At 44.3% G+C, this 14,810-nt stretch overlaps 1 protein-coding gene across 6 annotated transcripts in view; it reads right to left on the bottom strand.

The window, feature by feature from the left end:
- Positions 1-14,810, bottom strand: part of CYB5RL (cytochrome b5 reductase like) — a 160,350-nt gene that overhangs the window by 48,730 nt on the left and 96,810 nt on the right. For all 6 annotated transcript variants that reach the window (XM_085602567.1, XM_085602566.1, XM_085602570.1 and 3 more), the window contains one exon: positions 14,164-14,315. In XM_085602567.1, coding sequence (XP_085458693.1) covers positions 14,164-14,315 — 152 coding nt within the window. The remainder of the gene's footprint in view (positions 1-14,163; positions 14,316-14,810) is intronic.

Genomic DNA, 14,810 nt, shown 5'->3' with positions numbered 1-14,810 from the left:
CAGTGGCGGAGTTGAGGCAGTCTTCCATCATGATAACCTTGAAATACAGTCTTGTCCAGAGGAGAAGTCTGTTGTAAGGCAACATCTTGCATTGGCTCTTGTGCCAGTGCTCACTCACCCTTTTGGAACTTTTGCGATTTCTTTTATGGGCCCCTTCCTGGGTCCTTTCAGAGTTTTATCACTGTCACTTAACTAAATTATTATTCTTTTTTATTCGAAATGATCATTATTATAACTAGAAGGTTAAGTTAGTAGATTACTCTATGACCAAGAATCTTATTTTTGTTTTAAAGAAGTGTTTAACAGGGAGATATGTTTCACATTTCGGATAAGTGATAACCAGGGACAGTTTGTTTCTAATTGAAAGTTAGCATTCCTAATATATGTTGGCATCAACCAATGCCATACTTCCCTTTATCACCCTCAATCTAAAGGCTTGGCTGACACAGCCACTGTAAAAGAATGTTTTCTGTAGATTTCTTCACAGACAGAAGAGTATTCCATGAGCAGGAGAAAGCCAAGCCTGAGAGTAAGGACTATTGTTAGACTGTTGTGTAGTCCCTACCAATCCAGACAACCTGCGCATTGTGTGGACAACATAAAATAAGGGCCTGGTGTCAAGACTGATTCCGGACACCCCTGCAGGATATGTTGGCCTATAGACCAGCTAGCTCACCGTGCTAGCGTAAGCCCCCCTAACCTACCAGGGAGCAAATTGTTTCTGGCAATCACTGAACATGACAAACCTGACCCCTCAGGGATCGTGGAAACAGTGCAGAACTTTTCGCTGAGTCACTTGTGCTTACTTATTCACAGAGAATACACAGTGGGACGTTTTCAAACATTATTGAATCAACGTTATTCTTGCATAAAATATGTGTGCTGCAATGATTAGTAGACAGAAGCACAAAGAGCACCAAAAGCGAAAATAGTAGATTTAGTTCTACCATGGTGTTAACAATGTATATATGCAGGCATATAAACAAGGTAGCAATTGAGCGTACTCCTATTATGCGAACCCTCCTTTAAGTGTATCTAGAGTGTGTGTAGGTATAGAGCCAAGAATCCCCCCAAGGGACGATCCAACCCCATTAACTGATGAGATAGAGTGAAGGACCCCGTCTTGGTCATGAACTGGACACCCCTCACGAGATGTCAGACCGCTGCATGCTGATTTTTCAGCATGCAAGGACCCTCAGTGTCAGCAGAAGTACCTCCTCTGCTAATCTATCGGGATGCTCATCTTTTACAATAGAAAGCAGCCTTGCGATGTGCGCATAGATTAGTGATGTTATGGATATATAGATAGCCCTGTCACCCTGTGGATGAAGATAGTGATGACATTTGTAAGTAGTACGAAATGAGGCCTTGTACATGATGTTTAGGGCATTGTGATAATGTTGTGTGAAGCAAGATGTGAAAACAAGTTTAGTTTCAGAGAAACGTATCCAACATTGTCATGCATGCAAATATGTGTAAAAGGTCACAGTTGGAAATGTTATTTGTGAGGACAATTTAAGAAATAAGCTGCTTCGCTACATGGACCTAACTCGGGAATATAACAGGACTACATAACTCCAAGATTAATTTTGGAAAGGACAGCAGATTAGATAAAATTATGAAGGGAATAGTGTCCGTGACTGTCACATCATCCAGTTTCTAACTGGAAACAAAGGTGAAATACAAGAATTAAGATTTTTTCCTCCCAGCAAACAGCCATGATAAAGTCCCACGCTTCCATGGCACTTTTAAGCAGTGAAACAAGTGGTGGATGCAAAATGGACAGTAACATGTAAATATATGATGCCAGTATTAAGAGATTTGATACAATATTCAGGATTACAAATTACGTTTTTTCAAGGCACTTGTGAGAAATACAAAACACTTTGAATCCCATCTAAGACACTCTCTCGTTTAAGGCATTACATTAGGTACACATTTTTCCTTGGACTTTTGGATAATACTAACCAGAGGTTCATACAATTGTTGGAACATGTAGACGGATTATTGAGAAGTGTTGTTAGTCCAACCCTTACATGAGTGTCAAAACCCATCTGTATTGATTTTAAAGATTAATAATAAGGGTATTAATTAGCATGTCTTGAGTGTGTCAGGCATTCAGTAAAGATTCAATTAACCCCAGAAGTACATGTATACAGGTGTGTCTATAGGGAACCTGCTCTCGTGTCTTATTTCCCCTGACAGTGAGTGGAAGAGTGGAAGCAGTCAACTTGAGGGTCTGCTTTGCCTGAATGTATATGGGGTAGGGAGTGTGGGGACAACATCCTGCTCGGGATGAAGGGTAGAGACGTGCTGCAGGGGCCTTGGTGGTCTTCAATACTTTTGCTATTGGCTATTCACAGAATCTGAGTGTAAAGGTGCTCAAAGTCATAGACTTACACGTCTCCACTGCCTGGAAAAGGAGATGCAGCCAAATTCACGAGTAGTAGTTGGGTACTGTTGCTTTCAGTCGGGTATGGTGAGGTGGCTGTCGGATTTCACCTAGGATTTTCACATGCACACACAGACAAAAACATACACACAGACTCACTCTCTCTTCCCTCTCTTTTTTGAAGTTTTTAAAACTGTTGGTTATTTTACAACATATTGTGCCACATGTACACAGGTTTTAGTGGTCGCAAATGGAGAATAAGGCTGTTTGTGACCACTAAAGAGCCTTTTGGCATGTACTAACCTTATTTTGAGAGGCGGTAACCTATTACTGACTCACAAAATAGGGTTTGCGAGTCAGTATTAGGAACAAGTGTGTCAAGAGTGTCTCTTTCTAATAACGAGCTGCAGGGGCATGTATGAATTTTTGCGACCGGAATGCGGTCAAAACACATTCACAGTTTACCGCTTACTACTTGAAGGTGGTAAGCCAGTCGCAAACAGGAAAGGGGTCCCAAAAGTCCCACAGACCACTGCCTACTCTTAAAAACTGAAACTGAAATATTTCATTTTTCTTTTGAAACATATTCTGTTTTCCTTTAAGGAGAAAGGGCTGTATTTTTTTTTTAAGTTGCTTTATTTAAAAGCAAACACAGACATGGTAGTCTGCTGTCCCCAGCAGGCCACCATCCCTGTCTTTTTAGCGATTCCCAATGGGTCGCAAATCGCAACCTACCTCATGAATATGATGACACCCAGCTCATCCTCTCCCTCACCAAGGAACCCAACATCACCAGGCACAACTTCCAAGAAGGGATGACGGCCGTCGCAACCTGGATGAAGAACAGCTGCCTGAAACTCAACTCAGTGAAGATAGAAGTCCTCACCCTTGGCCCCACTCCCTCAGCCTGGGAAGACACCTGGTGGTACCCCGCCCTCAGAAACCCACCCACCCTGACGGACCATGCACGTAACCTTGGCATCATACTGGACTCATTGCTCACTATGAACAGCCAGAACAATGCTGTTTCCTCGGCCTGCTTCAACATCCTCCGCATACTCCGAAAAACATTCAAATGGATCCCCTCCGAATCCAGAAAGACAGTCACATTCATCCTCATCACCAGCAAACTGGACTACTGCTACGCCCTCTACGCCGGAGTCAACCAAAAACTCCTCCTCCTCCTCCTCCAGACCCTTGAAAATGCTGCAGCCTCTCAGCTGAGAATTGGGAATCCTTCAGCCTGCACTCAGTCACCTTGAGTCATCTGTTATGTGGGCCCTTTGTTGGCCATCATAGATCCACTTCCATCACTTTACCTGTGCTAGGCATTACAAAGCTTCATCTAACACTCATAACCCTCTGCCAACCCTTTAAAATCCTATGCTAAACCTAATCCAACCATACGCTAATCCTCAGCCACTGTTTGAGAGTGACTGCCCATCCCCAGATACATTGAAACAGCTCTCAAATGACTCACAGACAGTCCTAAAAAAAAATGACATTCAGAAATGCTCAACTGGAACAAAAACATTCCATGTGCCATCATTCACCCTCAATCCACCTTCATAGCCCCTCTCAACGCACTAAAACCCACTCGGCTGGTTTTGTTGGGAATATTAGGACATTCTTACACACCTCCTAATATCAGAATCAGAATAAAGTTTATTGTTTAGTTAATTAAAACTATAACAATGTGACAATAGGTCGCGATGCATAGCACCATTAAAATACCCATTACAATTTTTTTTATGGTTATTAAAAGAGAAAAACAATGTCTTATCATAGAAGTTTGCACTACATCCTGTTACAAATAAACAAATCATATGATAAGAATTAACTAACACATAAAACCTAGTATCTAAAATGCCATCGTGCTACTCTCTTAACATTATATGATATTGTGTTCAATGATAGTTAAATTATCAGTTACATTTGCACAGATCTAACTTGGTGGATAGAAAAATCTGGCCGTTTTGCCACTAGCCTTGCTTAAATTCTTCCTTTTGATTAGTTACAAATTTTATTAAACAACAGTACAGCTGTGGATCTTCCGGATCGAGACATTTTAATATTGCAGTTCTACAGGAACGAATGCCTCTTGCGTTCAATAGTCCCTTTAGCAATTTCCAGCGATCCTGGTTTAAAACTGGGCAGATGCAAACTAAATGAATAAAATCCTGTGTTGGTGATCCACAAAGATTGCGCGACTTTGGGCCCTGATATTTCCAACTTGGCTTGTCTGCATCAGATGACAGTTTAACAAAACGTATTGCTAAAAACATGGACATTAAATAAGAAGAAAACGGCTGACCCAAATATGACGCTGGTTGCAATTTTATATGGGATTGCAGAACCATCCATGTGCAGGCTCGCTTACTAAGGATGGTTTAATCCTTGAGTAGTGAGTGTTGCTTTGACTCCTTCTTCAAGATTTGCTGAAAGGTGGTAAATGGAAGATTCTTCTGCTAAAGGTCTACCATCCTAGTGGACTGTAAAGATGTTTGAAGATATTTGAAGTAGGCAGATTGTGGGTCGCCTTGTAACGTATTCCAGAGCGCACTGTTGATCTCATTTTCTCGGTTGCGCCAGACTTTGTACCAGGCTTTTATTGTGACATATCTTCTGTGCAGCTGTTGCTGTTGTAGCCCAAATTCTATGTAATGAAAAAATCCGAAATCTCCGATAGAGGACCTAGCAGGAAATTATCGCTCAAATGTAGGCAAAACAAATAGAAAGAAGAAGGAAAAATGTCCTTTCTTGAGTCCCCTCACTCACCAGGGTTTCCCCATGGTGACATGCTTCATTATAGGGGCCATCTCAACCCACTGTGGGTTGAGGCGTGCTATGACTTGCGGAAATACGTAGGAGCACTGTTGTGAGACTATGTGTGGTGTAGTGGTGTGTATGGAGTGGAGTGAGTATTTTTTTTAAATATCTAACTAGTGGGCTTGATAACTTTTATTCTTGCTCCTAGTTGATATATTAAAAAGGGGTGAGTCCTTAGGGGGCCTGGTTATAATGAGTCAGGTGTCTCTAATGGGTGTCAACATGTTTCGAGCTTCCCCTAAGCTCTTCTTCAGGACAGGCTCTATGCCTTCCACTCCTTTTGTGACCTAAATTAGGGATAAAGGTTTGTGCTGCAACTAATAAGCATGCGCGTTAATACATACGATTTAACGTTGTATCTCTGAAAAATGGAAAAATCACAAAGGTTAGTATGTTGGACAACCTACTCCCGGTGGGGTATGTAAATTCACTAGCAATCGGTGAGTGCGTATCAAATGGGTGCGAGTGTTAATGACATGCTCAATCAGAGACACACACAAACAGTTTAAGGTGCCACAGAAACGGTGCCTTTTAAAATAAAACCTATTCCTTAGTGACATTTAAAAAACCATGACTGACGGATTCCGTATGAGTGAGCTAGTCAAGCAGTGTCCGTGCCTGTGGTGCTCAACCTCATTGAACCAAAAGTAATAACCTGTACACGCCTACCGTTTTAAACGTGCGACTGGATGTACTAGTGGTTGTGTGCCTCGCTGTAGCGCACCTATGTTAAGTTGACCAAAGGTGAGCCATGAATACACATCACTATTGTCTTGCTGTCTTATAGAAAAGCGTGTAACTGCGTCTACATATCCAGAGAACCGGAATGCGTGCTTGTGATGTTCTGATAAATGATCGTAAGAAAGAGGCATGCTGATAAAACTGCCGGTGCTCGTGAAAATCTCAAAAGCGTCAAACAAACAGAACTGACAACATTGAGTGGACGTTACAACACATCAAACATATAAAACATACTAGTTAGGGGGCAACAATGTGCCTCATGGTGCTGGAGGGGCTGGGAGGTTCTCGAACGCTGTAAAAATGGGGGAGAGGAAAAGAGATGTCAATTGCCTCGAAAGTTGGGAGGAAACGGGAGGCTAAAGAAGCATCCGTAGGCTGCCCGGTTCCTGTGGAAGAAAAATGACTTACTTGTCGGAGAAATCCTCTCTGGCTTTCTTGCCTAGTGTGTCCCTCGAGACCGCATATTGATGAGTCTCGTGACGGGCTCTGTATTTGAGGAAGTGTTTCCGCCTAGTCATACTCAGAAGACTAGAGCGGGAACCTTCACAAGATGGCCGCTGTCTTTTGGCTAAACAAGGCGCTCTGTTGGAGGTCCCTACATCCGGCCAAAGAAACCTAAATACTGAATGCAGGGTGTGAAAAAAATATATATTAAAGTAAATGGAGCGAAAAATGTGTTAGAAAAATATAAATAAAGCAACTTGAGGACTAAGTCAGCTAAAATGAGGGTCCTATTACCTGTGGGTGGAAAAAGTGGGAACATAAAAAACAAGCATTAAAACACATATAAACAAACACTGTTTTGTCATTTGTAACTGTGGAAGTGAATTCGAGGACTGTAGTTTTATAAAAAATGTACTACTGAATAAATCTCTCTAATTTATCCAGTGTAGAGGGTTTTTTGGTTCTGTTGGTATACGCGCTGTCTTGTTGTGTTAGCAGGGTGAACAGCTCCTTGGTTGGTAATTGTTTCTTATCTGAGGAGCTGACCCCAAGGAATGTTATCGTTCAGACCTTGTCTGTTGCTGCGTAATTTGAATACCCAGCGTTGTTCCTTCTCGAGGAGTCTGTGTTCCAGGTTGTCACAGCCTTTTATGTGCTCTAGTACCACCCATTTGATGTCATTGGGGGTGTGTTGTTGCTCTATAAAGTGTGATGTCATTTTTGTCGTGGCTCGCTTACACCTGATATTACTCCGGTGTTCTACAATCCTTGTGCTTACTTTCCTGGTCGTCATTCCTACATAGTGTAGATTGCATGTGCAGGTGATCATGTACACAACTCCTGATGTGTTGCAGTTAGTAAAGTTCAGAATTTCCCAGGTCATACCATTGTTGAAAAATACCTTTTTAGTGGCCGTGATCAGGTGGCAAACACTGCAGTTACTGCACGGATAATGTCCACTGGGTAGTGTGCACAAGGTCGTTTGGCCGTCCCTTTTGGTAGTGTTCTTGGGCAGAGTGTGGACGAGGTAGTTTCGGAGGTTCTTCCCTTTTCTGTGGCTAAACATGGGCCATGGGATATCCAAATTTCCGCTGTTCAGTGTACGCCAGTGTTTTTTGATGATCTTTGTCACTTGGCCTGATGCGATGTTGTAGGTGGTTATGCAGATGGGTCTCTTGTCCTGTGTAGTGTTTATGGGTCTTGGCTCCAAAAGTGCTTCTCTGTGGTTATTGGCTGCTCTCTTTTTCGCTTTTGAGATCAGATGTTTTGGATTGTGTCTTGCTAATAGTTTTGCTGAAAGGTCTTTGGCTTGGGTGTTGTAGCCTTCCTTTTCGGTGCAGTTTCTTCTCAGTCTCAAGAACTGTCTGAAAGGAAGGTTATCTTTGAGTTGCCAGGGATGAAAACTGTCGTAGATCAACAAACAGTTCCTGGCATCCGGGTTGAAGTGTGGAGTTGTGGACAGTTTTCCTTGGTTTGCTATGATGTTTAGGTCCAAAAAGACCAAATCAGACCTACTCATAGTGTGGGTAAACTTCAGGAAAGGATCTTGAAGGTTGAGCCAATTGACGAAATCTGTGGCTTCCGATTCATTCCCCTCCCAGATCACCAAGACATCGTCGATGTAACGTTTCCAGAGTTTCAGATGGTCGGTGTGGGGGTTGGTGGTATTCAATATTTTCTCTCTCTCTCGATGATGGACGTACAATCCCACTACGCTCAGCCCGAAAGTGCTTCCCATGCTGGTTCCGTGCGCTTGGCGGTACAGCGTGTCTTCAAACTTAAAATAATTCTCTGTTAGAGCCAGCCGGCAACATTCTAGGACTACGTGCCGGGGCGTATGATAAATCTATGGGTTTTCAAAGAGAAGCTCTTCGAGGATTTGTAAAGTTTCTTTGTGCAGGAGGCTGGTGTAGAGGCTTTCTACATCAAGGCCAATAATTATGTTAGTTGTTGGATTGAAGCTTAAGTCTTGGAGAAGCGTTACAACAAACAATTGATGGCCGGAATGCTGACAATGCAGACATTCTCCCCCAGTCAAGAGATCTGGGTTAAATCCATCGTTCTTTTGCCCACTACACCACCCCAGTTTAGACATGGCCATATGCAAATCAGTCTTGACCCTGTGCCTCATGGGAACAGTCCAGCCCGAACTGCCAAGCCATGTCTTCCCTGGACCGGAATCAAGCATCCTAGGACCGGTTTCTGGCTATCAGCCGTCATCAGCCAGGATAGCTTGACTCCAGTGGCGTAGTGAGCACGGGTCCCACGTCTGGGAATACCCATCCCACTTAGGGCGAAAAGCGTTACAACAAACAATTGATGGCCGGAATGCTGACAATGCAGACATTCTCCCCCAGTCAAGAGATCTGGGTTAAATCCATCGTTCTTTTGCCCACTACACCACCCCAGTTTAGACATGGCCATATGCAAATCAGTCTTGACCCTGTGCCTCATGGGAACAGTCCAGCCCGAACTGCCAAGCCATGTCTTCCCTGGACCGGAATCAAGCATCCTAGGACCGGTTTCTGGCTATCAGCCGTCATCAGCCAGGATAGCTTGACTCCAGTGGCGTAGTGAGCACGGGTCCCACGTCTGGGAATACCCATCCCACTTAGGGCGAAAAGCGTTACAACAAACAATTGATGGCCGGAATGCTGACAATGCAGACATTCTCCCCCAGTCAAGAGATCTGGGTTAAATCCATCGTTCTTTTGCCCACTACACCACCCCAGTTTAGACATGGCCATATGCAAATCAGTCTTGACCCTGTGCCTCATGGGAACAGTCCAGCCCGAACTGCCAAGCCATGTCTTCCCTGGACCGGAATCAAGCATCCTAGGACCGGTTTCTGGCTATCAGCCGTCATCAGCCAGGATAGCTTGACTCCAGTGGCGTAGTGAGCACGGGTCCCACGTCTGGGAATACCCATCCCACTTAGGGCGAAAAGCGTTACAACAAACAATTGATGGCCGGAATGCTGACAATGCAGACATTCTCCCCCAGTCAAGAGATCTGGGTTAAATCCATCGTTCTTTTGCCCACTACACCACCCCAGTTTAGACATGGGCATATGCAAATCAGTCTTGACCCTGTGCCTCATGGGAACAGTCCAGCCCGAACTGCCAAGCCATGTCTTCCCTGGAAGAATGTCTGCATTGTCAGCATTCCGGCCATCAATTGTTTGTTGTAACGCTTTTCGCCCTAAGTGGGATGGGTATTCCCAGACGTGGGACCCGTGCTCACTACGCCACTGGAGTCAAGCTATCCTGGCTGATGACGGCTGATAGCCAGAAACCGGTCCTAGGATGCTTGATTCCGGTCCAGGGAAGACATGGCTTGGCAGTTCGGGCTGGACTGTTCCCATGAGGCACAGGGTCAAGACTGATTTGTATATGGCCATGTCTGAACTGGGGTGGTGTGGTGAGCAAAATAACGATGGACTAAACCCAGATCTGTGACTGGGGGTGAGTGTTTTGCCATTGTGCAACATTCCGTCCATCATCTTGTGTGTTTTGCTGTTCACCCTATGTGGGAAGGGTATGCCCAGACGTGGGTCCCGTGCTCACTATGCCACTGGAGTCAAGCTATCCTGGCTGATGACGGCTGATAGCCAGAAACCGGTCCTAGGATGCTTGATTCCGGTCCAGGGAAGACATGGCTTGGCAGTTCGGGCTGGACTGTTCCCATGAGGCACAGGGTCAAGACTGATTTGTATATGGCCATGTCTGAACTGGGGTGGTGTGGTGAGCAAAATAACGATGGATTAAACCCAGATCTGTGACTGGGGGTGAGTGTTTTGCCATTGTGCAACATTCCGTCCATCATCTTGTGTGTTTTGCTGTTCACCCTATGTGGGAAGGGTATGCCCAGACGTGGGTCCCGTGCTCACTATGCCACTGGAGTCAAGCTATCCTGGCTGATGACGGCTGATAGCCAGAAACCGGTCCTAGGATGCTTGATTCCGGTCCAGGGAAGACATGGCTTGGCAGTTCGGGCTGGACTGTTCCCATGAGGCACAGGGTCAAGACTGATCTGTATATGGCCATGTCTGAACTGGGGTGGTGTGGTGAGCAAAATAACGATGGATTAAACCCAGATCTGTGACTGGGGGTGAGTGTTTTGCCATTGTGCAACATTCCGTCCATCATCTTGTGTGTTTTGTAAGTCTTGGAGAAGGCATAGCACCGCTTTTGTGTCCTGTAAGTACGTGCTGGTACTCTGGATGATGGGACATAAAAAAGCGTCGGCGAATTTTGACAAAGGTTCTCCTCAGATAAGAAACAATTACCAACCAAGGAGCTGTTCACCCTGCTAACACAACAAGGCAACGCGTATACCAACAGAACCAAAAATCCCTCACTCATACGGAATCCGTCAGTCATGGTTTTTTAGGTCTCGCTGAGTCCAGCGAATGCTGGCTCGGAGAGACATTTTGTATGCGAGTTTTCAAAGTGCTGCTGGCTGGCCTAGCGCTTGCGTTCACGCGACCGTGCACACGCGAACCGCTAGCCTTCAGCAGCACTTTGAAAACTCGTGCGTCATCGCGATCACTTTCGCTTTCAGAGCGATCGCGATGACGCACGCGCGCACACAACTTCCGCTTCTCCCCCTCCCCCACCACATATCACGTCTCGTGGCCGCTCGCGCGCGGCCAACCCTTGTTTTTTATTCTGTTCCCGTCCCCTTTCTTTACCAAAAAACTTTCTCCCTTTCTTTCCTCTTCCGCCTCACCTTGCCACCCCTTAAACTTCACCCCACCTCACCCCTTCAGAGCACTGTACATAGGTGAGCGTGAAATCACCAGGCTCGGGCATACGTGCAACTCTGACCCGATATTTTACCAGCCTCCTGCCTACAGCTGCCTCTGCTTCAATGCAAGGCAATGGGCTAAATATTTTCTCCCAATTTTATTTAGTCTCCCAATTTCCACTTTTAAAATGTTGGCTTGTATGCACGTCAACCACATGCTAACTACAGATACAGTAATTCAAATATTTCTTGCAGTGCAGCTTCCCCTAAGAGTACATGGAGCTTCGATGCAATGATGTAAAATGTGCGCCACTGGAACTATGCAATTGTCCGCGGTTCGAACGTAAAGAGACGCTCACAATTAGGATGCGGAAACCATAACTGAGGGCTGCTGCATTCATCGGCTTGAGGATCAGTTTGACATGCTCTCTCCAAGAGTGCATGTCTGCATCAATTGCACGACTCTCTCCCACCGTACTTCCCCGCACCTCCCTTGTGTTGCTTCTCCCTGTCTTCCGGGCCTCTTGTGTTTTCGCATTTTTTAGGAGGGGGGCGTGTCTAGGGAGTCATTTGTTTTTAACAGGAGTGCCGCCTGCTGCAAAGGACCTATGGGCCCTTCATTTCCCTATTTGTGCTGCTGCGCACATTATATTTTATTTTTAGTTTACTTATGCTTGGGTTCACATAGTGCTACATAGCTCCTTGCAGCGCCTTCAAAGTGCTTTGTCCAGAGGTTTCATCCTCTAGACTCCCCCGACTCCTGAATGCTCTGTGTACTGTGGATTCCAGCTGTCTCTCTTTTGTGTATTATTTTATTTGTTGTTTTATATAGCACCTCCTTCACCGAAAACGGCTTCAAAGCGCTGTACATGGGTGAGCGTGAAAACACCAGGCTCGGGCATACATGCCAAACTAACCAGATTCAAGCGGGAGATTTTTTATTTTTTATTTTTACATGAAAATAGCTTTATTTTACCAGCCTCCCGCCTACAACTGCCTCTGCTTAAATGTAAGGTAATGGGCAAAATACTTTACCAATACAGCTCGGATGGGGGGAAAAAGCCATTGTGAGACCTGTTGGCTTTGCCAATGCTTGTTTTAAATGTCACTAAGGAATAGGTTTTATTTTAAAAGGCACAGTTTCTGTGGCACCTTAAACTGTGTGTGTGTGGGTCTTTGATTAAGCATGTCATTAACACGCGCACCGATTGCTAGTGAATTTACCTACCCCACCGGGAGTAGGTTGTCCAACATACTAACCTTTGTGATTTTTCCATTTTTCAGAGATAAAATGTTAAGAAATCGTATGTATTAACGCGCATGCTTATTAGTTGCAGCACGAATCTTTATCCCCAATTTAGGTCACAAAAGGAGTGGAAGGCATAGAGCTGGACCCTGTGCCTGTCCTGAAGAAGAGTTTAGGGGAAGCTCGAAACATGTTGACACCCACTAGGGACACCTGACTCATTATAACCAGGCCCCCTAGGGACTCACCCCTTTTTAATATATCAACTAGGAGCAAGAATAAAAGTTATCAAGCCCACTAGTTAGATATTTAAAAAAAAATACTCACTCCACTCTATACACACCACTACACCACACATAGTCTCACAACAGTGCTCTTACGTATTTCAGCAAGTCGTGGCACGCCTCAACCCGCAGCGGGTTGAGATGGCCCCTATGATGAAGCATGTCACCGTGTGGAAACCCTGGTGAGTGAGGGGACTCAAGAAAGGACATTTTTCCTTCTTCTTTCCATATTTTTCACCTACATTTGAGCGATAATTTCCTGCTAGGTCCTCTATCTGAGATTTCGGATCTTTTCATTACATATGACATAGGAGGGTGGACCTAGCCTTTCCCTCTACCTCCCCCTTTTTCTGATTTTGTAGCCCAAATTCTAACCAGACCTGCGCCTGTGAGGCCTTTATGTGGAAGTGAGAATACTTTTTTATATGCTGGTGTTTGGAGACTAAACAGCGCCGCAGCGTCTTTTCCATGCTGAACTTCACTTCCATATGCTAGAGTGGGTAGAAGTTTGCTTTCATGATAATAGTAATGGTGTGAAAGATAGACCTTTTCAACTTTTTGCTATTGAGCAAAATGCAAATGTTAGGCCATTTCCCTTTTTTTCTATTGCCTCATTCTGTTTTTGAAAAGCTAGTCTTTAATCCGAATGTATCCCCAGATATTTGTAGCTACCAACTACTTCCAGGTTCACGTTGCTCCGTTTAAATGATGATTGTTTATGGATGGCTCGACTTGTAATCATAGCTTTCGTTTTTATAACATTTATCTCCAGCAGGTCTTCTTAGCGAAGTTTCCCAACTCGTTTATCGCTCTTTGGAGGCCAATACTAGTGTGACTTGCTAGAACTATATCGTCGGCGTAAGATAAATGTGTAATCCGCAGAGTTCCCAAGCGAGGGGGATGCGAGTTGATTTCATCAAGCATAGGTGACAAATCAGCCATGAATAGATTAAATAGGTGTGCGCTAGAACGCATTCTTGCTTTAGGCCCTCCTTCATGTAAATCTTTCTGGAGAACCTCGTCCCGTCGGCTATTTTCACTTGCATTCACGTATCCGAGTATAATTCCATTATCGGTCTTAGTATTCTTTCTGGCAGGCACCACTGCTTCAGCTTATGCCATAGAATGCCTCTATTGACTCGATCGAATGCAGCTTTAAAATCAATGAAGCATAAAAACAGGTTATTTCGTTGTCGTAAGCTCTTAGTAGTAACCTTCCTGTAAACTGCCCAGCTACCCATTAAAGAAAATGTTATAATGTGTGTCAATGTCTGAAATTATTTGCATTTCATCTCTTTGTGTTTCACCGTCTGCAGCAGAAAGCTTCATCAGCTGAACGTGGGCAATTGTACCTTATTCTGAAATATTTACCTTACTCTGTGTTTCTCAACTTTACAGCAGATCTCACACAGACTATGAATTCTGAGTCTGGACGACCAAACTGGTGGATGTGAAAGTCACTGTCTAAAGCATGATACCTTAATACAATGTGCTGTCCTAAGGTCAGGCCCAGGCTCCTTCCTCTCGGCAGATCAAATCTGTACAGACAGGCATCATCGGTCATTCGCTCAATGTGGCACAGCGTGAATGCATTAAATGTTTCTGAATCAATAATTGTTGCATCACAATTCTGCAAAAAAAAAATATATGAATTATGAGTTATGTTCAGTGAAACAGTTTTACACAGTGATTAATTCTGGAACTATATTTATTGGGACACTATTGGAAAAGGCAAACTGCTGTATTCAGCGCATAAACCAATGGGACTTGTGAGGATGTGTTTTCGGCGGTCCCAATGGGTATCTAAGGGTTACTGTCCTTTAAATCATATTGCTTGAGATCATTTCTCAGGGGTGTCTTAGGGTTCCGTACTACTGTCACCTCAAGTTGAAAAACAAACACGTGCCATCATTTGACTCTTAAATTAGCGATGGTAGATCAGTCCAAGCCCCCTTTCAAAGAGGCGAGACGGGTTGGAAACTCAGAACTCAGTAACACCCATGAAACACTGAATAAAATCATTGCTCGGGGAATACTTTAAAAAAGTTAAGCACTTTAATCCATACAAAGTGGAATACTTTCTCGCTTTACTAGTTCTCACCTGGAAATTACATGTAATTACCTG

The sequence above is a fragment of the Triturus cristatus genome, chromosome 4_2, assembly GCF_964204655.1.
Source record: "Triturus cristatus chromosome 4_2, aTriCri1.1, whole genome shotgun sequence".
NCBI lineage: Eukaryota > Metazoa > Chordata > Amphibia > Caudata > Salamandridae > Triturus > Triturus cristatus.
Note: the sequence above shows the minus strand (reverse complement) of the source record. Positions and strands in the feature narration are given on the sequence as shown.